General features: G+C 40.2%; 1 protein-coding gene across 1 annotated transcript; it reads right to left on the bottom strand.

Moving 5' to 3' along the window:
• Positions 1-138: 138 nt before the first annotated feature.
• yju2 (YJU2 splicing factor homolog) lies at positions 139-15979 on the bottom strand. The gene is made up of 8 exons (XM_047018308.1): positions 15839-15979; positions 15359-15459; positions 15112-15256; positions 11087-11221; positions 10824-11005; positions 10587-10731; positions 1625-1796; positions 139-762 (listed from the first exon to the last, which is right to left on the bottom strand). The coding sequence occupies exons 1-8, from the start codon at positions 15860-15862 to the stop codon at positions 656-658; spliced, it is 1011 nt and encodes a 336-aa protein (XP_046874264.1). The 5' UTR covers positions 15863-15979; the 3' UTR covers positions 139-655.
• Between the last annotated feature and the right edge of the window lie 11953 nt (positions 15980-27932).

Below are 27932 nucleotides of genomic sequence, written 5' to 3'. Positions count from 1 at the left end.
TCACAGACACTGCACTATCCATCTATAATTCCAGAAATCTGTGTCACTGACATCATCACGGGCACTGTGCCCAATCTATAGTCTAATTGAGTGGTTGTTGATAGTTTCTGTATACAAGTCAACCCTTGCAGTTTAAAATTACGGCAATATTTTTTTTTATTGACATTAAAAACACTTTTCTGCTTAACAAAGCCTTAACATTGTATATGGATAGTGAGGATTTGAGAACCACAGATTTAATTACAAAAAAATGTTATCCCAACAAATGCATGCCAGGTTTACAGGTTTGGGTAAGGACTATGTGTGTTAAAACCAAAAGGGCTGATATCAGGTTTCTTTAGTGTTTGATGTACAGAAGCATCTCTTGTTGACACATCTCCACAAACCAAAGTAAAAAAACACCAAACCCCAAACTCTGGTCTGATTCAAACAAGATGCAGACAAGTGCACACCATGTATGTAACCGCAGGCACCTGCCCCACCCATATTGCATTTCCAAGATTTAATCTAAACAGTTTAGGGCCCAAAAAAACTTGATTACACGGACACTAAACAGTTGACTTTCATAACAACAGAAAAACACAATATATATACTGTTTTGGAAGTCCAGGGATAAACATGTTTCACTAGGCCCTTATCAGTTTTTCCTTTGTTCTCATTCGCTGTCATCACTGTCAGAATATGCCCCTACAAGGCTGAGCGATGACCCATTCTTTGTGGCGAACATTTTAGCTGGAGCAGCAGGTGGAACAGTTGTTGAGACTGTAAAACAGGAAGTGTACTTGGTCAGAATGACAAAAGATAACAGCAGGAAGCAATGATATCCACGTCCAATGTTTCCCACAGATTAGAAAGCAATTTATGGTGGGGGGGGGGGGGGGGTCGCCCCGTGTCTGCTTGAGCAGCACTTGGTGAAGCCTGAAAATATTTCTGGGGAAATGATTGGGTGTAGTAGTTACTGCCCTACTACAGAAGTGTAGTGGTTAGCTAGCTCTACAATTTACCGGGGCTAGGTCTGAATCTAGGAAAAAAACGCAGTTGGCAGCTGTAGGTATATGCAGGTAGCAACGCTAGTGCTAAATAATTATTCCTCTTGAGGAACCCACTTGTCTAGCAGAGTAAAACATGTTCATAGGTAGAGCTACCTAGCAAAAAGTAACCTCAATTTTCCAAGACTTTAAGCTATGGTACTAATAATGCTGAGGGCTCGCTGATATCGCTGACTGTCTAGAACGGCGTATCTATGCGTTGTTGCTAAAGTGTGCTGATGTTGTGGCTGTGTGTATGTGAGAGAGACGCGTGAGTGACCGAGAGACGGAGGCAGAGCAGGGAAAGGAAATGCAGCTGAACAAATATGCTGCATGTTTTAAGTAGCGTAAACTAAATGTAAAAAATAATAACGAAACGCAATATGTGGCGGCCGGTGTTGATTCTGTGGCGCACCGCCACAAATTAGTCTGTGTGGGAAACACTGACGTCTCAAACTGCTAGGGAGAAGTATTTATTCAAAAACTTCAGTTAAATCACTTTGTTACAAACAACATTTAATCCCTTCCCTAGTCCCTGCTCCCAGATTGTCTGGATCACCCTGGTGATGTTTCTTTTTAGTGTGGGCATGTCTTACCTGGGTGGGAGTAAGTGGCTGCTGGAGGGCCAGTTGACCCAGCTTTGCTAACAACATCCCCTACTGGTTTCCTCCTCACCACCAGTAATCCCAAAGCCCCTCCACCCCCCAGGGTTCCCACACTCCGCTCCCAGCTCTCCACCTTAGGCTTCTTCACCCCTCCAGAGGGCCCCTAAAGAAAGAAAGAAAGAGCGAGAGCGAAAGTGAGAGCGAGGGCCGGAGGGAGGGGGGAAGGAGGGAGAGAACCAAAAATAAATTCACAGATTGAAATAATGCTTCGCTCCTCCCGAAAAGAGATGAAATTAAAAGCTATTACATCATGTATACTTTAGGGGTGCGCCGATCCGATACAAAGATCGGATATCCGGCGGTCTTCTCTGAGGGAAAAAGCAGTTTGTCCCGCACATTGATTCAGAGCATACACGGAGAGAGGGGGACTTTCTAGTGACGGGTTCATTGTAGTGAGACAGAACGCAAGCAGGGCAAGAAGGGGCCGAGCACATCAATACGCTGCGTGCAGCTATACAATGAAATACTTTTTTGCCATGTTGAAAGGAGAAAAAGAAAATCGGACAATTTTTTTTTGTGGTAGGCCACCACAAATAAATCAATGTATGGGAAACACTGGAGTCACTTGAGCCATACATTGGAAACAGGGCTGGACTGGCCATCTGGCCTATAGGGCATTTTCCCAGTAGGCTGACACACTTTTTGGCCGAATCGCCGATATAATTTATAGGCCTTTTTGAGTTTTTTGCTGCACTGGCCCATAAAGAATTGACAGCGGCCCATTAGTTAATTTTCTTTATTGGCACTGGCCTTGCCCAATCAAATCCAGGAACCCCCTTCCTTACTCCCGGCCCTGAATTTACAAAGCCAATTGGTCAGGGGATAGGACCTGTACCAATGTGGTACAGGTCCTAAAAGAAATGTACTTCACGCGGGCCGGATTGGGGACCGCGGGCCGTACAATGCCCAGGTCTGCCGTAACTGATTCTCTGGTGCTCAGGTCGTAATTTCAATCGCATATCTGGACCACAGCCAATCAGAGGCAAAGCCCCGCCCCATTTCTGTCTACGATTGTTTTAGACCACAATATGATTCAACCATGAGTGTGAGGAGAACAAACGCTTCGTTCGTGGAGAGGCAGCAGATGCGAGGAGGTTAGGTGCACCGGTGCGACCTAGGAATTTTTTTTATCGCACCCGTACACATTTTGGTCGCATATGCAACCAAATTGGTCGCACTCTAGAGCCTTTTACTGTATGGTATTGAATATAAGAAGTTAGTATTAACATAATATACCATGAAAAAACTCTATGAAGTAAACAACTGTTTGCAAGTGTTTCTACCTTTTCTTGTTGGGTGTGCTTTGCCTTCGGCAAGGGCCCAACCATTGCTATTTCAGATATATATTTGTGAGAATGCGGTTAGGCATTCTCACTATTGTTCTTCCGTCGTTTTTTTGCCCTTTAACTAATCCTGCATACTTTAACCGGTTCCTACATTTTTGGTATCAAAACGTTCTCCTTCAGGAGATGTGTGCAATTACTTTTCTAATTTCTCACTTTTATATTTAAAAGGTTTGTGCAAATTATTCTCCCATTAAAAGTAATGGTAAATCCGTTCAAATCATTAAAAAAGCTTCCTCCTCTTTCAAACTTAACTACTTCAGCATACTTTGAAACACATATTCAGCCAATTTTAAATTATGACTGTTTTAAATACATGAAAATGTTTGCTCCTTCTTGATTTTTATGAATGAGCAGCCGGGCAGAGTGTCACACTGCTGGCTGCTATTTTTCTGATATTTAACTAAATTGTCAAACAAATTCCTCTACATTCATATAGTTTAACTTACAGAAACAAGTTATACCTTAACCCTTTCCTGCCGGACCATTCAAATATGGGTCGAAAAAGACCCATGGATCCCGCCTTAACTTTGCCATCCCATCACCGATTTTATTTCTGAAAACTGCCAGATACTCATGACAACTTAAGCTCAAAGCACATCTAATTGGTTAAGGGGTTGCCAGTCAAAAATAAATGTTTCGTCAGCTATGGCAGCCATTTTTTTCCGAGGCGGAGCCAGAGCGAAGACCATGGGAGATTGCCTAGAGAGTTAGATTTACAGCTTTGAATTGAAATCGGAGACGATATTATGATTAAAGACAAGTTTCTTAATATGTGTTGTCAATATTGTCAATTAAAAGTCTAAACCTTTTACTTACAAAGAATTGGTTTATGGGAGTGACGTGAGTTTTTCAGGAAAGAATTACGTGACCGGTTTGGCCGTTTGTGACACAGGCAGCTATGACGGTAGTAGCACTGTTCAGCTTCGATTTTAGCAGATTTTTGTGAAACTTGGAAAAACAACATTAACTGCAGTGTTTCCCACAGATTAGAAATCTAATTGGGGTGGGGGTTGTCAGACCGGGGGGGGGGGGGGGGGGGGGGGGGGGGGGGGGGGTCGTAATAATTCCTTCGTTAAGGAGGTAGCAACGCTACTGCTAAACAACTATTTAACTGGTTGGCTCCATGACGCCGGGTAAGTAGCTAGCTCTTGACACTTCTCACCAAAAGAACGAAGGGGAAACTTCGAGTACTGTAAGTCGCTCTGGATAAGAGCGTCTGCTAAATGACTAAATGTTAATGTGAGTAAGGTACCTAGCGAAAAGTAGCCTCAACTTTCCTCGACTTTTAGCTACGGCACTAATGCTGAAGGCTCGCTGATATAGCTGTCGGTCTTACTAGAACGGCATATGTATGCATTGTTGCTAACGTGTGCTGACGTTGTGACTGTGCATATGTGAGAAAGACGCATGAGTGACAGAGAGCAGGGGAAAGGAAATGCAGCTGAACGAATACGCTGCGTGTTTTAACCTAAATAGCGATAAAAAAAATGTTTTACGAAACTCAATGTGTGGCGGCCGGTGTTGATTCTGTGGCGCACCGCCACAAATTAGTCTATGTGTGGGAAACACTGAACTGGCTAGATTATGTACACTTTAAGCTAAATGTAAATGCCTTGTTTGGCCAATTTGGTCGCTTGTGGAAGAAAGTCAAACTTTTTTTTAGTTGTTGAGAGGAGTATCCAGCCATAGCGCTAGCTGCTTTTGGGGGAGGAGAATTCCGGTTTCCCCAATGTTTCCACTAGTCACTAGAATGGTCATAACTTTTAATCAAAATAAGATATTTCTAATCTGTTTTCTGTTCTACATTGCCCACAGATTTGTGGATATTCCACCCACTCAAAGTTTTCCTCCATCTTGTAATTAAAGTGGTTAAAAACTAAGTTGTCTGATGAGGTATGGTGGATGGAGAAGTTTTTGTAAAAAATGGCTGCCTGAAATCACCTTGATAAAATATGATTTGCCTTAAATAATCATATATTTATTCACATCATAAAACATACCTGCAAACTCTGAAGGGCTGAAAAAGGTGACACATTTTATACAGCCCAGCCCCCCCCCCAAAAAAGTTCGGAAACGTTATTTTGGACGATTATTCCTCCACTTCAATAATACCAATTGGTATTGTGTTTTATATCGTTGGAAAGCCTGATTTGTCACCTTTACAACAACAACTTCTAAGGATTGTGCATTTGTGGAATGAGCAACACAGCTTACCGTGTGGGTAGCAGCCCATTTTTTTGTTGCCAAAATCCCTGTCACATGGGTCTTGACCTCGAACTTTAGCCAGGCCCAGCTCCATTTACACCTTAGCCCTGAATCCAGTTGTGCTATATACATTTAATCCTTCTCTTTAAGCTCGCTCATTCTGGAAAACAATTGTCAACATTTTATGTGCTGGACCAGGGCTACTTTTTCATGATCATAAACGTTTGTTAAGGCTAACTCCGACTGCATTAAATCAACGTTAAATGATCCGCCAGAGCAGGTGATTCGATCACTCATTAAACCAGACACCAATTGGTCTTGTTTCATTACATGTTTGTAATGAAATTACGAACGTATTTAGCTCCAACATTGTAGGTAGGCTAATGCAACATATTTCGCTGATCTTACGTTAGCTGACAAGCTGACTAGTCGACAAGCTGACTACTGTAGCCTTTTCAAAGAAGACGCTGTAGTTGACTCGCCTGACGTATCACCAAAGATGCTTTATTGTGAAGACGACCGCAGTAGGTTTTTGAAACTCCCGTTTATGGGAAATTGTACCCCGCCCCCCCCCCCCCCCCCCCCCCCATTAAGCCACTGATCCGGAAAAGGGGAAGTGAGGTCATATCTTAGATACTCTTGATGATGCATTGACTCCAAACTTGGTGTATGGACTCAGGACCCTCTTAAGAGGTCTGAGACAGGTAGTGTCATTTGACCTCAAGAGGGCACTACAATAAGCAGGATTGTGTGTTGACCAATAACTGTTGATTTGTTTGTCTTATTTAAGTGATCCTTTGTCTCGTGATATCTTAGTAGATCCCGTGTCTGACACATGTTAACTTGTGATTCCAGCTGAATTTATGTGGCCGCCATTTTGAATGAAAATAACGTTTTTTCGCTACCTCTCCTATAAAGTTGTCCAATCTTCACCAAATTTGGCAGAGATCATCTTCAGACCAAGCCTCACAAACGACGTCACGTTTATCTTCAGACCTTATCACCTTGAAATTTCAAAATAGGACTGAATTTTGAATAAATTAATAAAACATTTTTGGTGAATATCAAATTCGCCAATACGAGCTTGTCATGACACGGATTCTCTGTTTAGCAAGACTGTAAGCCACTGCAAAGGAAGCCAGGTACACCGCAGACGCTAGCTACCTGTAGTCAAGCTGTATATAGTCATTGCAATCCTCACACAAACTATAAAAATGATTTCAGATTTTTGAAACCACCAAACTTGATGCGTGTACTCGGAACCCTCTTCTGAGGATGTCGAAAGTTTCTTCTGGGTCATGTGACCTGCTTGGCCACCCCATTGCTGCTTATTAAGGGTTCCTCTGTCAGGAGGACCCTATTGTAATTATTGGTATTTTTGGGGCCAAGCAGCAGCGAAGCTGCTGTGGCACCTATTGTTTTTGTTAGTTTTATTATTATTATTATTATTAGGGGCCAAGCAGCAGCGAAGCTGCTGTGGCACCTATTGTTTTTGTTAGTTGTATTATTATTATTATACTTAGGACTAGGAGTCTATGGCAGCCCATAGAACCGATTGGTGCGAAGTTTTGAAATTTGGCACACTGATTTGGAACGGTCTCCTGATTATCGTCAGCAAAGTTTCATGTCGATCCCTGAAGCTCTATAGCGCTACCAAGGCGTCAAAGTTGGAGGTGCGTTTACGCCCACAACTTTTGAACCGTGAGACCAATTTTCTTAATTGAGGTATCATTGGATTCCATGGATGCAAACGATTCAATTGAAGGTTGAATTGATGGTTTTTCCGTCATTTGCATTTTAAGAAATGCCAACTTTTTCGAACTCCTCCTAGGCCGTTGCTCCGATTTTCATGGAAATGGCAACAGATCATCTTCAGACCATGCCGACAAAAAGTTATCAAAATCAAAAAGCCAAAGCGGACGTGAGCCTGACTGTGACGGTTTACCGTATGGAGTCAAAACTTTGGAAATGTCATCATGAGCATGTAATCTAATCATGTTCTTACCACAATAACCTTGATATGTCAAAATATGACAGAATTACAGCTGTTTATACTTGGGTCAAATCTGACAAAGCTCGCCACCGGAGAAACGGCTTCCTTTTTTTATAAAGTAACTGAACACAGCATTTTCCAGCAGCGAGAATAGCTCACTGGGATAAGACGGGCTGCTTTGGAACGCAAGGTCTTAGGATCGAATCCAGCCACAGTCGTCAAGCATGTCGTGACATTGCATTATCTGTTTAGCAAAGCCAGGTATGCCACAGTAGCTGTCTAGCAGTATAGTCATAATAGTAAGGATAACGTTTCATTGTCAGGGGATTTATAGTCAAGAAGCAGCAAATTTATTGTGCTTTGTAAATATAACGCTGCTACATGTAGCCAGCGCATTTTGTCTCAAAATGACATGAATGTTGTTTATGAAAAGTTTTGCTTTGCTGCTTTAGCTACTGAATTTCCATATCGAATGCTGCTTGGCCCCTTTTATTGCTGCTTGCAGCTATTTTATTATTATTATTGTAATTTATCTCATGAACACATTGGTAAAAAGTTTTGAAATTTGGCATACTGATACAACATGCCACAACTACGGCCCAAACACAGACTGACCCATATCAGACCATAGGGGGCGCCACAGGCCACGCCCAAATGTCCACTTTTCAGAGTGATTGCATTTCCACCCCATTGCTCCTATTCTTCTGAAACTTGTTGTGCATGCCTCATTTTTCATGAGGAACAAAAAAGCCTCAAGGACCCATAAGGTCTGCCATGATGGATTTTCCTGTACAGTGATAATTTGGGAAAATCTTCAAAATAGATCTCCTCCTACAGAAAAGGTCTAATTGACTTGAAATTGTATGTACATGAGATATGTATCATTGACATATTAAAAAATGTTACTTAAGACAGTTGAATAAAATACAAAATGTCTGAAAGGGGTGTATTTATGTAAATGACCACATTGCCTCAATAAGTTTGTGTCACTAAATCAAATGTAATTTTGAATGATGGTTTTTCAAACCCAGTAGGCTTTAAGATGACACCATCCTGAAGTACCCTGCAAGGTTTCACCTTCATATGTAAAAATATGACTGAATTACAGCTGTTTGAGCTTGGACCAAATCTGACAATGCTTGCCATTGGAGAAACATCTCATTGTATTATCCAGTTGATGACTGAACATTGCAGATTCCAGATCCGGCAATGGCTCAATTGGCTGAGATGTTGTGCTGATAAACAAAAGGTTGTAGGTTTGAAACCAGTCAGAGGACATTTAATTTTTTTTTGGACAGAACGGTTTCTAGTGTTCCGGTCAATCCTCCGGTTGTAAAAACATAGCAATGGGTGTTTATTTGAGCCCATAACAACACTCCAATCATCTATTAAGCGAGACTGTGTAAACCACTGCAAAATAAGCCAGGTTTACAACAGTAGCTAGCTACTTGGAGTCTACGTATGGTAGTGTCAGATTTACAACCGAATTAGCTCAAATGAAGTATATTGATCATCAGACATCTCTCTGAAGTACCATAAACAATTTCACCTTGGTATGTAAAAATATGATTGAATTAGAGCTGTTTCAACCTTGGCTGAATCTAACAACGCTTACCACAGGAGAAACAGCTTACTTTTTTGTACAGTAACTGAACGTGACAATATTTAACACTGAGAATAGCTCAACGAGCTGGAACGGTGATCTGCAAAATATAAGGTCGTAGGTTCGAATCCAGCCACTCTGAGTCTGTCTTAAATTTGAAAATATGTTTAGTTAAACAGGATGACATCGTTCTGAAGTACCATGCGCAATTTCACCTTGATATGTCAAAACATTATTGAATTACAGCTGTTTAAACTTTGGCCAAATCGAACAAACCACATTACAGGAGAAACGGCTTTCTTTTTTTCTAAAGAAATTGACCAGAATTTCCCAGTCCTGCGGCTAGCTCAATGGGTTGAAACGTTGTCCTGCAAAGCGCAAGGTCACAGGTTCGCATCCAGGCACAGTCTTTTGGCCTGTCAATTTTGATTAATTGTTTAGTTAAACAGGCAGACATCCTTCTGAAATACCATGCGCAATTTCATGCAATTTCACCTTGAAATGTCAACCGTTTCTTAACCTTTGTCTCAAAGCTGACCAAACACTAATACTCATATCATGCAGTCGGCACCCTTGGGTACCCAGCATGCAGTGCGGCATGTCAAAAAACGCAAAGACTTAGTTTGGTTACAAAAGCCGTGCGAGGGATTTCAGTTGTTGTGTTCGTTCAGTTGGATGTTTGTAATGTTATTGTTGGTTAGTTATGATAATCTTGTTGGTCACCCTGATTGAGTATGTTGTGTAGTTTAATCGGAGCAGAGAATCGGCTGCTACAAAGGTAGACTATTCTTGCAAGGAGCTGAATATGAGCGCTGCCCCAGCCCAGTGGCCCACATGACTATTATTAGTTGTGCATTGACTGAGAGTCTGGAAAGAAATCAACTTAAGAAGAGTTTTAATATTCTATGGAAAGTCAATAATGAGCGGTTGGTGTGTAGCAGAGAGGCTAGAGCAGTGGTTCCCAACCCTGGTCCTCGGGACCCCCTGTCCTGCCTGTTTTAGATGTTTCCCTGCTCCAATACACTTGTTTCAAATGAATGGGTCGTTATCCAGCTCTGCAGAAGCCTGTTAACGACCTATGATTTGAATCAGGTGTGTTGGAATCAGGGAAACATCTAAAACATGCAGGACAGGGGGTCCCGAGGACCAGGGTTGGGAACCACTGGGCTAGAGACACTGACTTGTTACCTTATGCTCATGAGTTCAAATCCCCGTTCAGCCTATTGTTGTTGACCAAACATGAAGTAGTTTTGCTCTCTTGTTGTCCAAGTCTCGATCTTCTACAGTGTACATGTTTATAATATTTTGCCATTTTGCGGAGGAACCCGCATCGCTGCTTGCAGCTATATTTACTATTACGGTTTTGTTTTAATTGTGAATTGTAGGTATATATCTTGCAATTGGTTGGGGTATTTCCCAGACAATCACCCCTTTTTCTCTGTCTGTCTAGTCACGCCAGGTTGTTGAGATAGAAGTCAAAGAGACAGCCAGGGAAGAACAGGCTATAGACTACTTTGCCTAGGTACCTACGAACATGTCTTAATCAAAGGTTCCCCTTCGTTGTTTTGGTGAGAAGAAATACATTTGATTGTTGTTGTTGATTTTGTGAAGATGTGAATCATTTTGGATTAATATTTTATATAATAAAGTTCTGTGTAGCGAATTATTAACAAAGGAATAATTTTGACCCCTCCCCCCCGGTCGGACATGAAACAACTTAATTAGCATAGCTACTGGACCAAGTACCTGTGTATCTGTGGGTTTGTCTGTGGTCAGGATGTCAGTAGGCTTGTCTGTGCTGGGTCTCTTTGGTTTAGTTCTGCTGTTCTCCTCATCTGGGTCAGAATCTGAGTCTCTCAGTCTCTTAACCAGGGCTCGCTCCAACATATCTCTAAACATGAGGCAAAAATGAGGTAGAATATTAGAGAAAACAGCTTAGTCATTCAGTCCCTTATCTCTCATGCTCACTTCACTTCTATTTACCTGGTATCTCTCTCATCCTCCTCTTTCTCACGCTCTTTTTCTCTCTGCTCCAGGTCTCGGTACAGGCCAATCATTCCCTCAAAGTCCACCTGGGCCTGTCTCTGGTTCAGTTCCTTCAGCTCCTGAAGATTTTCCAGAACCTCCATTTCCATTTTAGAGTCCCGTGTTCGGTTCTCCAGAACCTAAAGGAAAACAGAACGTAATCAGCCATGTGTTCTGGTTCCTGTTGGCTGAGCATCAGCACCGATCCTGTTTCTTCGTACCTTCATGGGGTTATTCAGTTCCTCCTCTTCTCTCTCCCTCTGTATCTTCTTCTCCTCTTCCTCAATCAGTTTCTCTGCCTGGAAGTTCCTTGTGGCACCGTGTTCCATGGCATAGTCAGTGTTCTCAGGATCAGTCTACAGAAAGAAAAAGTTAATGGTGATACTTACAGTAAGGACTGTGAAAAAATGACAAAGGCACAGTTTCTTCCAGTAGAATGTTCTAGGCGCTATTCGACTGCATGGTATCGGCTCAACTTGACTCAAGTAAGTTTGTTTTCCATTGCAGATAGTATCCCATTAATGTAGCTGGTCGTCATATAGCAATGCCTCATGAAACTGCCATGATGTCTTTAACGCAACACACCTCTCGTTGGATCCTTCTTCAACACCTCCTCAATTGACAATGGCCGGGTTTCCCAGATTTGTTAAGAAGCTCTTAACGCTAAGAGCTTCTTAGGAACATTCAAAGAGCGTTCTAGAGCGCTCTTAAAACGTTCCTAAGAAGATCTTAGCGTTAAAGGGGCAATTGACTGCAAAACCGATTTTACCTTGTCATAGTTGAATAACGACAGTTCGGTGGGTAAACTGAACATACCGTGAATATCAAAGTCCATTGACACCTCTTTCCTATTCAAATCTCAAAAAGAAAAAATGTGGCTGTAAAACGCTAGATTTTCAACAAAGCTACCGGTCCTACGTAGGACCGGTGATCACCCTCTTATTGGCTCTGGTCTGTATCTTTGTCACGCCCCAAAATTTACATCCAGACCAGCCCGAGGTAGCATCTATCTCCAATACTAGTTTAGCTGCGCGCTGCTCTGTGTAGGCTACTTACAAGGAATTACAAAGAAGAACGTTTTGAATTATAACAAGGATATTGAAAATGGACTACGGTCGTTAATGCTGTGTTTCAGGCTGTACAGGGAAGGCTAACACTCACAGTCTTCCCAAGGAGCCAAACATTCAACAGGCGTGGCTGCTGTTGTCTATAAGATTCCGGCGAAGTTCGACACTCAATCATTCATTTGCTCTGAACATTTCACCAAAGACAGTTTTGACAACCTTGGACAATTTCAAGCAGGATTTGCTAGGAAGCTGAACCTGGAAAGAGGTGCTGTTCCGACTGTATGCTCATTGCAACCGCAAGCTATAAGGACAGTATGATGTTGTGCTAACAGTTATTAGCAATGCTAACGTTTCCTTTATATAGCATACCAGGTAGAATGCTAAATACGTTTCTACACACATCCAATGACTCTAGCTAGACTAGCTGTAGTCGGCATTAGAAGGGAAGCTTCCGAAAAATAGCCAGAATAGCCAAAACGAACAGCAGTCTGGCTTATTGCTAACGCCTGTCTAGATAATCTATTTGAAAGAACTGGAGAAAGGCAGGTTCTAGATACAGGATACGTTAGCATTGCTAGTAACTGTTACTAGTAACACCTAGACTGTAGGCATGTAAACAAGTTTAGCTTGCTAGTTAACGCAAGAGCATAGGTAGAATGTGTGATAATTTAGCCTAGTTTATTGGCAATGGCGGGGCTAACGTTGATTCATGTTCCTGACTGTGTTTCATTCAAATAAATAACCTGTGTAATGAAAATCTAGAATTCACGATGCATGTTTGTCCAGATCTTTGTCATGTTATTTTACAGCAAGATATCTAGAGCTAGCCTAGCTAGCTAAATGAAGCCGAGTAGAATCACGATATGGTTTGGTTGCTAAGCTGTAGCCTAACGTTCTACCCACCAATCCAGTTTGCTTCAACAACAGAAGTGGAAACAAGTAATGTTATCATTTCAAATGATATATAGTCAATCTGTTGAAAACAGTGTTGTGTAGACACAATAGATTTTTTTGCTCGTTTTTATTTCAAGTCTCCAACTTCGGTGTTTCAGCGAGTGCTGCTGTTGGCCGTGTTGCGTTTTTGCTCCCAGCTTCACTCGTTGATAACCAACCAATCAGCGCGCAGCTTATCTAAATATTAATGAGCATACCATAAAAGGAGAAAAGCTAGTGTTTTTTCCCAGGAACATTTCAGAGGATCTGTCAGAGGGCATAGAACAGCACCCGGGCCATTTTCAACCCAACCAATGTTACATACCCTATTTGGAGACCTTAAGGAACAGTGTGAAATACCCAAAAAACCCAGTCAATTGCCCCTTTAAAAGCTTCTTAACGAATCTGGGAAACCCGGCCAATGGCGTTTCGTGGGTTGACATTAAATAAGTAGTGAGTAAAAAAAATCAATAGCAGCTGCTATAACAGACAACAGTTGCAATTATTGTGTCTCTATATACAGGGTTTCTGCAGGTTTCAGTACGTCAAATTAAGACCTTTTTAAAACCGTAAAGATTGAAATTCAAGACCTATACGACACATTGCCAAAAAAATATTCTAATCAAAGAAATTCTAAAGAAATCCTTTTACTTCAATGAATTCAATAATTGAAAAAACATTTATTAAATTTACAGACAAAGCAATCACATTAGTAACCTTCCACACCCAACAACATACCAAATGCCCAAAACCTTACCCCCAAAATGAAAATAGGCTAAAACAAACTTGCCCTCAAATAGAGAAAGTGTGCGAGTGAGTGTGTGTAGCTTGTGTTTCTCGGCTCTGGAGTGTGATACCAGCACCTTACACACAGACTCCCTAATTGAATATTTTTCATCGATTAATCGAAAAAAGAATCGACAAATTAATCGATTATTAAAATGATCGTTAGTTGCAGCCCTAATGTTACGTTCTACTAGCCATTTGCCTAATTTAGCAAGTCACTGTATTTCCAAGCCCTGATAATGTAACTGAGACGACACAGTAAATAATTCCTCTTTCAAATAATAAGCCCCAATTCAAGTGTCGAGCATGAAATTAGCTGTACGGTCTGTAGAGATCTTGAGATGGTGATGAAGCCACTTTTTTGTTCTAAAACAGGACTATAAGCCGCTTCGAAATATAAACCGCACAAGCACAAGAAAAAGCCACAGTACAAGCCGCAGCTTATTTTCCGTAAAATATGGTAGTTGGTGTTGAAGTGGCTGTTTGTCTGCTGCGGCTAGCAATAGCTAAACTTGGCCCAGCAGCACTTGAAATCTTATCAGAAATGTCTTCATCTTCCACGGACGCATTCTTTGATTGGAAAAACTGTGTTATCTTAGGTAATTTCTCCCTTAACTTCTCCTCCCTTTTCTCATTTCTTTTTTCACTGCCACTTTGAAATCGTTTCATGTTTCCGCGATCATACACACTACACCACACTCCTGACAGAAACATCATGACCTGAATCATATGTTCCATGATGGATTTAAGATAAAAATTTAGCTGTAAAGAATAGAATTAAAGAATTGTGTTTTCATGCTTAATTTGAATTGTCATTTGTTTGCAATGACAAGTGATTCGTTTCAATTATAAAAAATACATTGTAAATACAACGAGGCCCCCCTGGTGGCCGAGGCCCTGGGCAACTACCCGACTTGCCCAATGGGACGCACCACCCCTTATTCTGTGTCACAATTCTCTCTGACCAGTCAATTGCCTGCAGTGTTTTAATGTATTTTTGCATCAATTGCGTCAAACATCAATGTATACATTTGTTACTGGTTTGTTTACTCTGCAATTCAGTGGGCGAGTGAGTCTTGTCATGGCTCCAACCAAGCCACCTTTGCAACAGCTCACTAGCAAACTAGTAGCTCTGACAAAAGCACCAGCTACAGGTAACACGTAAAGCCAATGCAAACTATTATCATTTATACAACTGAGTACAGCAAAATAGTAGTCAGTCAACATTCAGTCAGTGGGGGAAAAAATTGCCTACTAAAAAATATGTAAATTTCCTACCCTGCTCTGTTGTGAATTGTAATATAAACCTACAGTTTCACTCTGCAATTTTTGGAAGGGACATGTTCATGTTTCCATGGCACCAGGGACTAGGTGCCAGATTTATGCAATGGAAACCAAAAAAGGCGAGTAAGTTGATACTATGCAGTGGAAAAGCACTTTAACACAGTATTCTGCCTCACCTTGAAGGTAATCTCTGCCAAGCAACGAGTACACTTAATGTAGAACCGGAAGATGGGAAGTCCCATGTACAGCTCATTCTGAACAGTCTCTTTGCGAGCATTAAACTTCTTCCCCTTGTAAATGTACTCTCCGCACGTCTTACACCTGGAGGAAAGCAACATACCATTGTCTGGAGAGAACTATGCGAATCTTCAGTGAATATGACGAACATGAATGGGTAGAAATATGCAATGAGTGTCGTCTTACCTCATGTTGAATGGAGCCATCAATCTTACAACATACTGACGATCTTTGGGAAGTTTGAGCTTTGGGATTTTTGAAGGGTCGAAGTCTGGGGGATAGTATTTCTGTGAAGCGGAAAATGCAGACAACCGTTTCATGTTAATATTCCTGTATAAGGAGTCCATGGCATTAGGCCATCATATGTACATGATAGGGTACAATCTAGCCAGTTGAGGTAAGCCCACAAACAGCTAATAATCGCTAGTGTATACATATAGTAGCTCGTCAAAATAAAATGTTGCATGCAATTCACTCATTCTACTTCAATCTAGCTGAAGCTAGTCTAGCTGGCTAACGCGTTTGCTTTTCTAGTTAGCACTAGTGCTAGCCTACCTACTACAGTACTGTAGCAAGCTAGTTACCCATGTTTACACAAATTAGTAGTGAAAGCTAAGAGTTCAAATGAGACAGGTAAAAATAACAGTAAATTATGGCATTACTTACGTTTAAAACTTTTCTTTCAGACATGCTTCAAGGAAAATCTTAACTAGATCTGTAACACCTATCGCTAGCTACTGTAGCTATGTTTCGCTTGCTGATGTTGCGAGGAATAACGTGATTCCGGTTCTTGGGACACCACCGGATCAAGCCCCCACCCCTCGCCCCTCGGCTTGAAGCAACGGCCCCGGTGGATGTAGGTGGTATTGCATGTACGGTTAGGTTTCCGACTCTTCCGGTCGTTTTTATTCTATTAACTCCATTCAACATTTACAAAACTATTTCCCCCAATAATTTTTGTTTGATTCTCGAACCTGGCTCATACTACTAGCTTTTTCATAGAATAATTTTTCCCGATTTTTGCTAAATTTGAAACCAATCTGAAATGGGTAAACTAGCAACCCATTTATTTGCTTGGGCAATGAAAGTTGCCTGCAAATGGAGAAGGGTCCAAATGCAGTGCTCCCAGAGCCTGTTTAAGGACACATCCCCCCCGATATTCAAATCTGGTCAAAATGTCTCCCCCAGTATTTTGATATAAAAATATAAATGTGCTATGCTACGACAGGCAACCATGCACGCAGTCCGAAATTATCATTTAAAAAAAATATTCGCCCCCCCCCCCATGTTGACTCCATGGCTACGGCCTTGTCTGAAATGCATGAGCAGTCATCAAACAAAACAGATACTTTATATATAAGGCCGTCTGAGTTCTCCTTGATGCTAGCTAACGTTGTTAGTTAGTGGGTTGTTGCACGTTGTTTATTATGACCAGACTAACCCTGGCTCTGCATCCAGCGCTTTCCAATTATTTTGATGTTGTAACCACTAACCACTCTCAAATGAATTACAGTCCATGATGTTTGTGTGATTGCATAATTTTGTAACAATTGCCTTTTTGTTAGCTCAAGAAAATAATGTCCAGAAAGGCCTGTGCCAGCCTGTAATGCCAGAGCCTTCTGCAGCTGGCAATTGGCTGCCACGGTCGGCATAAGACCTTTTTTGAAACGTAAACAATAGGTGCGTTCGACATTGACTGCGGCTGCATGAAACGACCGGCGAGAGTAGCCGCTTGCAGTCGGGGAGGAGTTAAAAACGGCTCTTTGAAGTCGGACATTCCAGCTCTTTGTGGTTTGCTGCGTTGATGTCAGTCATGGCCGATCAAGCGCTGTTTGCTTACTTTACTTTATTTAAAATTTAACTTGGTCTTTACGTTAGAGAAGAGGCTGACTAAAACCTTTTCTTCAACACATTTTTAATTCAATTACAACTTTTTTTAAGCGTTGGCGAAACTGAAGGTGTCCGAATATTCCAAAACACGTGTCAAAGTTGTAGTGTGTGAGTCTGGCCAATCATGAAATAGCTGTGTCGTCACTTGAACCCGTGCAGTTGCTCTTGAGAAAATGCGCTCGGCTACACAGCCAGCAGTTCTCGAATCGATCTCACGGTACTTTGATGGCGACATCACAGTGGCTGTTTATCAATCCGAAGAACGCAAGTACATTCTTTTGAAGAACGTTCTGGCAAGCCTCCTTGCAAGAATGGGCTTGCAAGGACGGAAAAATGAATTGAGATGGTTAGGGTTTTCCTGGACTCGCAGCATTATGATAACACTGACTAACTACAAAAACTAGATAACATAGCTAAAACATGGTCCGTCTACCTGTAATTTTACATTTTCTGTAGCCCTTGCTAACTTACAGTACCTTATGTTAACTAGTGTCTGCACTGCACTGAGATGCTATCTAGGTTATCGACAAGTCGGAGCAAATTTACAAATTAGCCGTTTCATCAATAAAATGAGAACATTTTCAGCGACTGAACTGCGTATTTCTCGCCACATTTTAATTCAGATGCTGATTCACACGTACCTAGCTGAAATATGAAAAGTTAAAAATTACAGTTTTGAGGTTTGTCCGCCTCGCTTGACATCTTGCAATGACTTCTGGGAAATCAGAAGCGTTCTCGCTGGTCAAGTCACCATCCGATGCATTCTCGTTAAAAGGAGCGGATCAGGAACATTTCCGGGTATTTTTGGCGTTCTTGGTGACTTGTGTTCTTTGGATTGGAACCGTACTTGGGCAATAAAAGATGACGTCAAACGAGTTTGCAAGAACACAAGAACGGAAAAAAACATGGATTGATAAACAGCCAGTGACGTCCTTGGCGCCGTCTCAAGTCGGACAAGAAGTCTAACCAGAATTCACTGTTTCAAGTCAGCCGCCTGCAGCGCCGCTATGGCGTGAAATTAGTGCCAGGAGTGCGAGCTCTGTAAAAACGATTTGTAACTTGCAAAAAAGATTTGTGTCTCTGTAGAAAATGATTCGTGTACTTGCAAAAAAAAGTTTGGTGTCTCCGTAGAAGAAGGCAAGATTTGTGTACTTGCAAAAAAGATTAGTTTACTTTAAAAAAAAAAGTTGTGTCTCCGTAGAAGAAAAAGATTTGTGTACTTGTAAAAAAATGTTTTGTGTCTCCGTAGAAGAAAAAGATTTGTGTACTTGTAAAAAAAGTTTTGTGTCTCCGTAGAAGAAGGCGGGAACACTGCTCCCAAAACCATCTAAGCCAATCAAATATAGCCATTTCTGTGTGTAGTATCATTGGACATTTTCGTCTGTCTATCACACAAAGAACGTCAGCGAATAAGAACAAAACTAGAATGCTGATGATTTCAATGGCGAGTCATTTGGTAACGTTTAATAGTTCAAAATATCCATGGGCATATATCTTTAATGCAACATTTAAAGATTATTCAGTTAACACACTCTTAATAGTATAAACTAATGGATAAGGGTCGTAGTAAGTTGAATAGTTTTTTAATGTAAATACGTAAACTTTTTTTTACAAGTATACAAATCTTTTTCTTCTACGGAGACACAAAACTTTTTTGCAAGTTACAAATCGTTTTTACAGAGCTCGCTCTCCTGGCACTAATTTCACGCCATACGCCGCTGCAGCGCCGCATGAAGTCGGGTCATGTCGAACGCACCTATTGAAATGCGGGAGTCTCCCAAAACTTGGGATGTCTGAAAAGGTCAGAGAAAAAAACAGAGAGAAAAGACATGTGAGGTTTTCAATCTATAACCCAGTTTTTCACCAAAAAAGGTGGGTAGCCAGAGTCTATGGCGTGAAATTAGTGCCAGGAGAGCGAGCTCTGTAAAAACGATTTGTAACTTGCAAAAAAGATTTGTGTACTTGCAAAAACGATTTGTGTACTTGTGAAAAAAAGTTTTGTGTACTTGCAAAAACGATTTGTAACTTGCAAAAAAGATTTGTGTACTTGTACAAAAAAGATTTGTGTACTTGTACAAAAATGTTTTGTGTACTCGCAAAAACGATTTGTAACTTGCAAAAAAGATTTGTGTACTTGTAAAAAAAAGTTTTGTATCTCCGTAGAAGAAGGCGGGAACACTGCTCCCAAAACCATCTAAACCAATATAGCCATAGCCATTTCTGTGTCTAGTATCATTGGACATTTTCGTCTGTCTATCACACAAAGAACGTCAGCGAATAAGAACAAAACTAGAATGCTGATGATTTCAATGGCGAGTCATTTGGTAACAAGTAGTTAGTAGTTCAAAATATCCATGGGCATGTATCTTTAAAGCAACATTTAAAGATGATTCAGTTAACACACTCTTAATTGTATAAACTAATGGATAAGGGTCGTAGTAAGTTGAATAGTTTTTTTATGAAATATGTATACGGATATTTAATTAGACAACCAGACCGTGTTGTGTCAGTCCCTGAAGATGTCTGGAAACTATGACAATTATGCCATGTTCAGCTTGTCACTGGAGTCCTGCATATAAACTTGTGACACAGGTTTTGGTCTCGTCTAAGGGGTCCGTGTATTTTGCGGCCCATTGATTTTCGTTTAAAAATTTTAAAACCAAAATTGGGAAACGAGCTGTTCCCCGATTACCATTTAGAAATAGGAAAACAAAAATGGAAAACGAAAAAACGACCCGTTATCTGAATTGACTTTCTTAAACATGGAAATCGGGAAGTAATATAGTGTGTGGAAATCTTCTTTCTCAATTTTGCGTAGATTTTTGTGTTGTGACCCGGAAGTTGCTCCCACAAGCTTGACAGTCACATATTCAGGATGTCAGCAGAGGGCGCATAGGAGAGCAGATGAACGATAAAATTGCTCGCAGAGCAATAGACCAATTATTTGTTTGTAAACATTCGGGATGCGCGCGCAATGTGGCTGCAGAAAACCGGGAAAGGATAGCATTTTTTATGGCAAAAGGACCACACGGATAATAAAAAAAGTTAGATTTAAAAAGACCAAAAAGGTCGAGGAGGACAGCCTTTAAAAGAGAAAGCGATTACCCATTAATCTGTCGCATCAGAATTTTTATTTGGGTCACGAAGGTCTTGAAATTTGAGTGAGAATGTCACCCGGTACAGACCGCATAGTCGAGCGGCAACCATGTCTGTCATGTCACAACGTTTTTTTACAGTTTTACAGTCAATTTTACATTTAAAAAGTCGAGCAGGGCAGCTTTCAAGAGATATGGGACTTCTGCTTTTAGCCAGCTGGTCCAATTGTTTTTCTGATTTGTTTAAACTGGCAATCTGAGTGAGACTGCTGTTTTGACGTTAGCCTCAGTCAGACTTGCTCACTGGCAGTGTGCACATTGTTGTATTTCACTCCATTCTACACCAGAAACGTCAGGGAGGACTGCCTAATGTAGATACGAGCCTGATGAAGATAGCCAGACTCTCTGATTTCTTTAACCGAGCCTGTTTAATTCGTCATTTGCCTGAGAAAAGTGACCTCCGTTAGCCAGGCTAGTTTTGTCCGATCACTTGGTGTCGGCTACTTAAGGGTATCGGGGTCAAGTGACCTTTTTAGCATAGACAAGTGAAACGTAAATGTATTTGTCCAAAGGCCAAGAGCCTCAAAAGGTTTATATCAAGCCCTGCAATCCAGTGGCCAGAGATATATGATGACCTGATCGACACTCCAAGTGTAATAGACCGGGGAGAAGTTCGTCTTTTGCAACCGATATGCGCACTTGAAATTGCTTGACAGTTGTGTGACGTAGGGTGATAATTGGTCTATAGAGCCTCAATGCAAAATTTGATTACATCGGACTGAAGCATGTTTCCAGAGTCTCATCAGCCACCTCACAAAATAAAGAAGGTTCTACCAAAGCCTGTTTAAGGATTTATATATTATATTAGACATATTATATTAGACATTCTGTGGTTCTACACCAAATTTGAATATTTTTCTAAGAAAGTCAGCGACCAGATATATTTTATAAATTATTTTAAAGTGAGTTTCTTTGACTTTTGGGGAAATGGGCCATTTAACGAATTTGAAATTGTTTTTTTTATGGACAATATAACCATATTCAGAACCTGTACACACAATCCTCTGTTATAAAAAAAGATTTAGATTCCAAAGCATCACTTATATATGTATTATTACATTTACTGTCAAATAAAGTACAATCATTAATAAAAACATTTGGTAAAGGTCTTATTCTTACATATAACAATGTGCTTTGAACTAACTGTAAAAATGGTATCGGTATTGCTTTACAGATCTTGTTGTATTCTCTATAAGTACAGTTTAAATTATATTTTTTGAAGAAAGCTTTATATTCAAAAAGGTTACCAGACATCTAAATTATAACATCATTCACAAACACAATGCATAACTAAACACAATTCATACCAATCATAGCCTATTTAAACAATGATTTCCTATTGATTACAATGAACCTATTGTTCCATAAGACTCACATTTTTTAAGATATACATTTTTAGGCTCAAAGTTGATAGGCTCTGAAATTCTTTAGGTCCAATTTTTAGGGGGCTCAAATTTGAGCAACCTGAATTTCCGAGTCTTGAATTTTTGGGTCAGATGTTTTTTTTCCATTGAAATGTATATTCAGATGTGAATTTGGTGTTGTTTAAATTTCAATATTAAGTATTCAATGCCTTTTAAAATTCAAAACATTATGTCACTGATTTGCTTTCGTACAAACTGTTACGGGGTGGTGGTGGTGGACCCAAGTGCACAACACAGACACGCAAAAACGGAGGGATGGTCCAGAAGGGTTTAATGTTGGGGTAAGTGCAGAGGGGACTGATGGTGATGAAAAACAGACCGGACGGCTGGGTAGGCTGCACGGGGTCTGGCTGGGAGGCAAGGTTGGTGATCCTGGAGGCACAGGCAAAAAAGTCAGTACAGGAATGTCACACAAAAAAATACTGGTCTTACTGGAACCGGGAGTATACTACCGAGGGTAGACAAAACTATTATCCGGCGATGAATGATGTGAAAACCAGGGTTGATAAACTGCAGGGCTGATGAGTTGATGGGAGACAGGTGTGGAGACTGAGGCAGAGTGAGTGGGTAATTGGGACTGGAGACCATGGCCACACCCACAACCGGGAAACACAAACAACAACCCGCCACTAGGGGGCAGAGGGCATGACACAAATGGCAGCGCGCCCTCTGCTGACATCCTGAATATGTGGACCAGAGTGACTGTCAAGCTCGTGGGAGCAACTTCCGGGTCACTACACAAAAATCTATGCAAAATTGAGAAAGAATATTTCCACACACTATTTTACTTCCCAATTTCCATGTTTAAGCACATCAAAGAAAATCAGATAACGGGTCGTTTTTTCGTTTTCCATTTTCTACTATCAAAACAAAAAACGGAAAATGGGTCGCTTTTCGTTTTTTGTTTTCCTATTTCTAAATGGTAATCGGGGAACAGCTTGTTTCCCGATTTTGGTTTTCTCATTTTAAAACGAAAATCCATTGGCCGCAAAGTACACAGACCCTAAGGCCAGGAATACACCAGGCTTGTTCAATTTGCATTATATATTGTCTAGACAAATGTTCCATTTCATTTAACGTTTTGTTATTGTACAAGGTTTTATTCACAAATTCAGCAGGCAGAATTGTGTGTCCAATGAACAATTTCACAATTTTTGACCTAACAACTGGGTCAACCTTTAAATACTTTTCACGTTATTTACATTATATTGTCCTCCACAAGCATTCACTACATGTTGTGTAGTACACTACTGAAAATCCTCCGTTGCTATAAGGAATTAAATGCTGCGCTACAGCTACTGAGCAGGTACACATTTGAACAGCAGGTGGCGTAGTTCTGCCAATTTAGTGGAATTTAATCTGAACCGAGATAACTATGTTACACTGGCAGTAAATAATACATTTCGAATGAAAACCATTATATTTTGCGCCAGTTCCCTGCCATTTAGCTGCACATTGTCCAACTAATGGTAGGTTTAATGACTGGTTGTCTAATTAAATATCCTCATACATATTTACATTAAAAAACTATTAAACTTACCACGACCTAGGCCATGTGCGATAAACAGACGAAAATGTCCAATGATACTAGACACCGAAATGGCTATATTTGATTGGCTCAGATGGTTTTGGGAGCAGTGTTCCCGCCTTCTTCTACGGAGACACAAATCTTTTTTGCAAGTTACAAATCGTTTTTGCAAGTACACAAATATTTTTTGCAAGTACACAAATCTTTTTTGCGAGTTACAAATCGTTTTTACAGAGCTCGCTCTCCTGGCACTACTTTCATGCCATAGTAGTCTGTGGTATTAACCTGTAAGCTTAATGTCCATAGTGAAATAAGATAGCTAGCTACAGACTATTGTCAGCCTACATTTAATCCACATTTAATCAGTACACGGAAACGTTTAGAAAGAAATTCATATGAAATCACTGTCCCGACTCCCTGCCCCTTTTAGGAGACTTAACAACAGATGAGTCAGCAGCAACCCAGTCTCCCCATAACTGTACCCCTCCCTGTCCCAGTAAAGAAGGTGAGCGTTATTGTGTTAACGACATGCCAGTTAGCATCATTCCAGGGAGTCTGTGGGGATTTCTCTGTCTCTCTTGCTCTTTTTACCATAAAAGTAAAGAAAAAGAAATATTTATTAATGACAGAAATTCAAAATAATTATTTTCTCACATAATGATCTTTATGAAAAAATACAAAATAAACTACTGTCTGTACTGGATGATGGACAGTTGGAAACAGTGAGTATCTTACCTCAGCCTGCATGTAAATTACAGACTAAATTAAAATAATCCAGTTTGATACATTCATTTAGATTGAATTATGGACGTTAAATGACATCTATAGATACAGACTTTATTATTTCCATCATGAAGGGCAATTTATTTAAGAAGCTTGCACACACACCAAAAAATCTATTGGATCTATTGGAACTAGGGGTGGGCGATATGGCCAAAATCTTCTATCACGGTATGAGTAATTTTATATCACGGTTACGGTATATATCACGGTATAGTAATTGTTCTGTAAATTCAATTAAGAAATGGTACAAAATAACCATACCGTACATAATCACACTCTATTATTTATTTATTACAAACAAAAACAACAGCCTCACATGAGACAACACTTGAGTTAAAAACAAAAGACTCAAACTGTACTGTAGCTACAATATCCAACTTATCGATTAAAGATTTTCTGGACTGCGTGAGCTGTCTAGCTATCTGTCTACCTGGACACAATAATTTGCGTTCGGGGGTTAATAAAGAACCTATCTATCTTATCGACTATGGAAACTTTATCATATGGCTTCAAATTTTACAATGAGGAGGCTAACAAGTAACACTAGCAGGAAGTAGGCTACGAGTGTTATGCTAGGTTGCTAGGTAACGGAAGCTAGCTAGTTTTTTTAATGAATGCTCATTATGTATTTGTAGCCTACTTATAATTTTGATAATAGGCTAATATAGCTAATATAGACACTTAGAGCATGTGTTGCCTTCATTATAAGGCTTATATCAGGCTTTTAATTTGTTTGCGGCTCCAGACAGAATTTGTTTTAGTTTTTTTGGTCCAATATGGCTCTTTCAACATTTTGGGTTGCCGACCCCTGTCCTAGATCAAGAATGCTAGCAATGCCACCAGTGTAATTTTACAAAAAAAATTACAGCGCGAGACATAAAACTTGAACAACAAGTCTAATTGGTTACCTGCAGAATGGGACATCAAATATATAAGTAATTAGCATCGGCATGAATGTGGTCCGCTTAGACAAAATACACTCCACATCGAAAATTCCGTCAGACCAACGCAAATGTGCTTCAGGTCAAACAAAAATAGCAAATCAAATAGAAGTTAAACTACAATTCTAAATATCGCAAGAATGCAATTTATATGATGGCTTATATACAATACGACAACCAGACATTTAATTGACACGTGTAATACAAAAATATAGTATACCGCGATTGAAACGGTATTGCCAAATCTCTCCCGGAAGACACATTTCTACTAGGGCTGCAACTAACGATTATTTTGGTAATCGACTAATCTATTGACTATTTTTTCGATTAATCGACTAATCTAATGATTAAAAGAATGACAAAATGTTGAAATTTGAATTCAAATGTATTTGAGTTGTGTAAACATGTAAACATCATTATAAATATTCAAAATAGTAATACAAATTAAAGTGCAAAAATGCTTTTAAAAGTGAAGTGCAAACAAAGTTTTAATTAATGTTGGCTTATCATATTTTTGTATAATGCTAGAGTAGATCTCTCGTAATTGTGTTAATATGAAATTATTATTTTTCCACAATATTTAGTTTGACGAATGCTAAGTGGAAGAGGTTAACTATTCAGAACAAACGAAAAGACAGGCTACTCTGATAATTCACTGATTAACTACATTGCACGTAACATAACTGAATTTGCGTTAGCAAGCATCCTCCATGAGACGTTCTGATAATTCACTGATTAACTACATTGCATGTAAAATAACTGAAATAGCGTTAACAAGCATCCTCCATGAGACGTTCTTATAATTCACTGATTAACTACATTGCACGTAAAATAACTGAAATAGCGTTAGGAAGCATCCTCCATGAGACGTTCTGTTTTCCAACATGTAAGCGTAAATCTTACGATAAGTTAACAAGGCTTCAAATGTTCATGCATTGCCGTGGTGCTGGAATGAAATGCTAATTCCATTTAACAGATGTTACATTGTAAATTTTTTTTTGGTTTGCTGGTAAAATATTCCCAGACTTTTGAAGCTCTCGGTTTAACTTGTTTCGGCTCTCCCACACTTTGTTCCGCCATGATTCAAAAAAGTTATTCTTCTTTGCCTTGGTGTATGAACGTCTATGCCTTGGTACGACAGCGTAAGCGATACTGCCCCCTGCACTTCCGGTAGGGCAGTGCAATGCTGAATGAAAATTACCGGCAGCTCTGAATCTTTTTATAATATATATATAATATATGACACGTCAACGATAAAAATCCACGTCGACAATTTTTCACAATCGACGTAGTCGATTTTGTCGACTATTCGTTGCAGCTCTAATTTCTACCGTCGCACGGTATATACCGTCATACCGCCCAGCCCTAATTGGAACTGTACGTAATTTGGGTCAATGTTCTGTGTTAGTCATTTATTGGTATATGGCATATTTTTATATATACTGTATATATCACGTGCATTGTGTACATCCTACAGAGCCAGGGCCCCTCTCAGGTAGTTAGAAGGAGGAAGAAGTGTGGAAGCACAGGAAGAAGGAAAAGAAAGTTACAGTTATAATGAGGATGAGAGATGCATGGTGGAAGAAGTTATAAAAAGTATGTTGACCCAGGTTTGTGGCCAGCAGATTTGACTGACAGGGAGGCTTTTGCGAGGGCACTGGCCAGCAGAGATGATGATGATGTACACATGCAGACTTGCATGTACAAATCACCAGCAGTAAATATTGTGCTAGTACTAGTATTGAACTACAAGAAGTAATACAGTTGCAAGCCTTTAATTAGAGTTATGTAAAGCTTTTGATGGGACAGTTAGGTCCTAGATTTGTGGTGACAACAGCTGCGCAGAGGGGGCCCAATTAGATTTTTTTTGCCATGGGGCCCAAAATTCCTGGCGTCGCCACTGATTGTTGATATCAACAATTACATTTTTTGATATCAACAATTGCATTTTGGATATCAACAATTCGAATTGTGGATATCAATAATTTCATTTCGAATTGAGGAGATGTGTGCCGTCTTTTAATGGCACGCTAATTAACATTAAAGGGCGGAGTGAGGCGCTGATTGTCCGACGAGGATCTGGTTTGATAAATACCACGCAAAATGCGGAAATACACTCTGCGCTATTTGCGGTTGGGCAAAGGCGCAGTGCGGTCGCAATGATAGTAAATAAGGCCCTGACTGTCTCACTGGCTTCTTATCGACCTAGCTATCAACATAATGGCAAACTAGCGACATAGTAGCGGTGGCAGTGATTGTCTGCTTTGGAGAAGTAGCGATGTAGCGGTGGCAGTGATTGTCTGCTTTGGAGAAGTAGCGACGTAGCGGTGGCAGTGATTGTCTTCTTTAGGCGTAGCGACGGTTTCTAGCTTTGTTAGCTAACATTACCTGGCACTAATTACCCGCATACTACCTGTAGCTACATCTTGCACACGAACACGGTGCTCGATCAGTCTTAAACTATTTAAGACGTTGTGATCGATGTCTATGTTTTGTAGAGCACTTATCCGGCCAAGTTCCTCTACAAAATCTTCAATGTGTGCCGAGATGATATCCCCTGACAAGCCATGCTGATGACTAGTGTCTCCCATCATCTCTCCAATCTAGGTGTTCTTCGGTCTGAAGATAACCACAAAAATTCTAACAAAAAGTTTCTCAGTGGTTTACAGTAGTATCAGATGTACTTAAAAAACATCCTAAAATTTCAAGTTTGACTCCAAGAAAGGCACCATTTTCAAAATGGCGGCCGTCAGGTCCTTAAAATGACCATTACTCCTTTGTATTCCTCCTTGACCAGGAATACTGGTGCCTGATACATGTTTTGGCCATGTAATATTCTAATGAGCATATTTCCATGATAGATAAGTGATTATGAGTACAATTATATATTAAAGCAATTGGTTACAAGCATATTCATGCGAAAGTAAGTACAATTTCCCTTAAAGGTCACATGATATTTGGTGATGGCGGCGCGTATGGACGCAGCGGAATATTGAAATTTAAACAACACTGAATTCTCATCTGAATACATTTCAATGT

Source organism: Hypomesus transpacificus, chromosome 3 (assembly GCF_021917145.1).
Source record: "Hypomesus transpacificus isolate Combined female chromosome 3, fHypTra1, whole genome shotgun sequence".
Lineage (NCBI taxonomy): Eukaryota > Metazoa > Chordata > Actinopteri > Osmeriformes > Osmeridae > Hypomesus > Hypomesus transpacificus.
This window is presented reverse-complemented; position numbering and strand designations above follow the sequence as displayed.

What these genes read in the sequence shown, in the direction of transcription:
- yju2 (XM_047018308.1), bottom strand. Translation starts at nt 15,862, where the DNA reads ATGTCTGAAAGAAAAGTTTTAAAC. An exon ending in ATGGCTCCATTCAACATGAG is followed by an intron (nt 15,257 to 15,358) that starts GTAAGACGACAC and finishes GCTTTCCTCCAG; the next exon opens with GTGTAAGACGTGCGGAGAGT. An exon ending in GAGGATGAGAGAGATACCAG is followed by an intron (nt 10,732 to 10,823) that starts GTAAATAGAAGT and finishes CCTCATGTTTAG; the next exon opens with AGATATGTTGGAGCGAGCCC.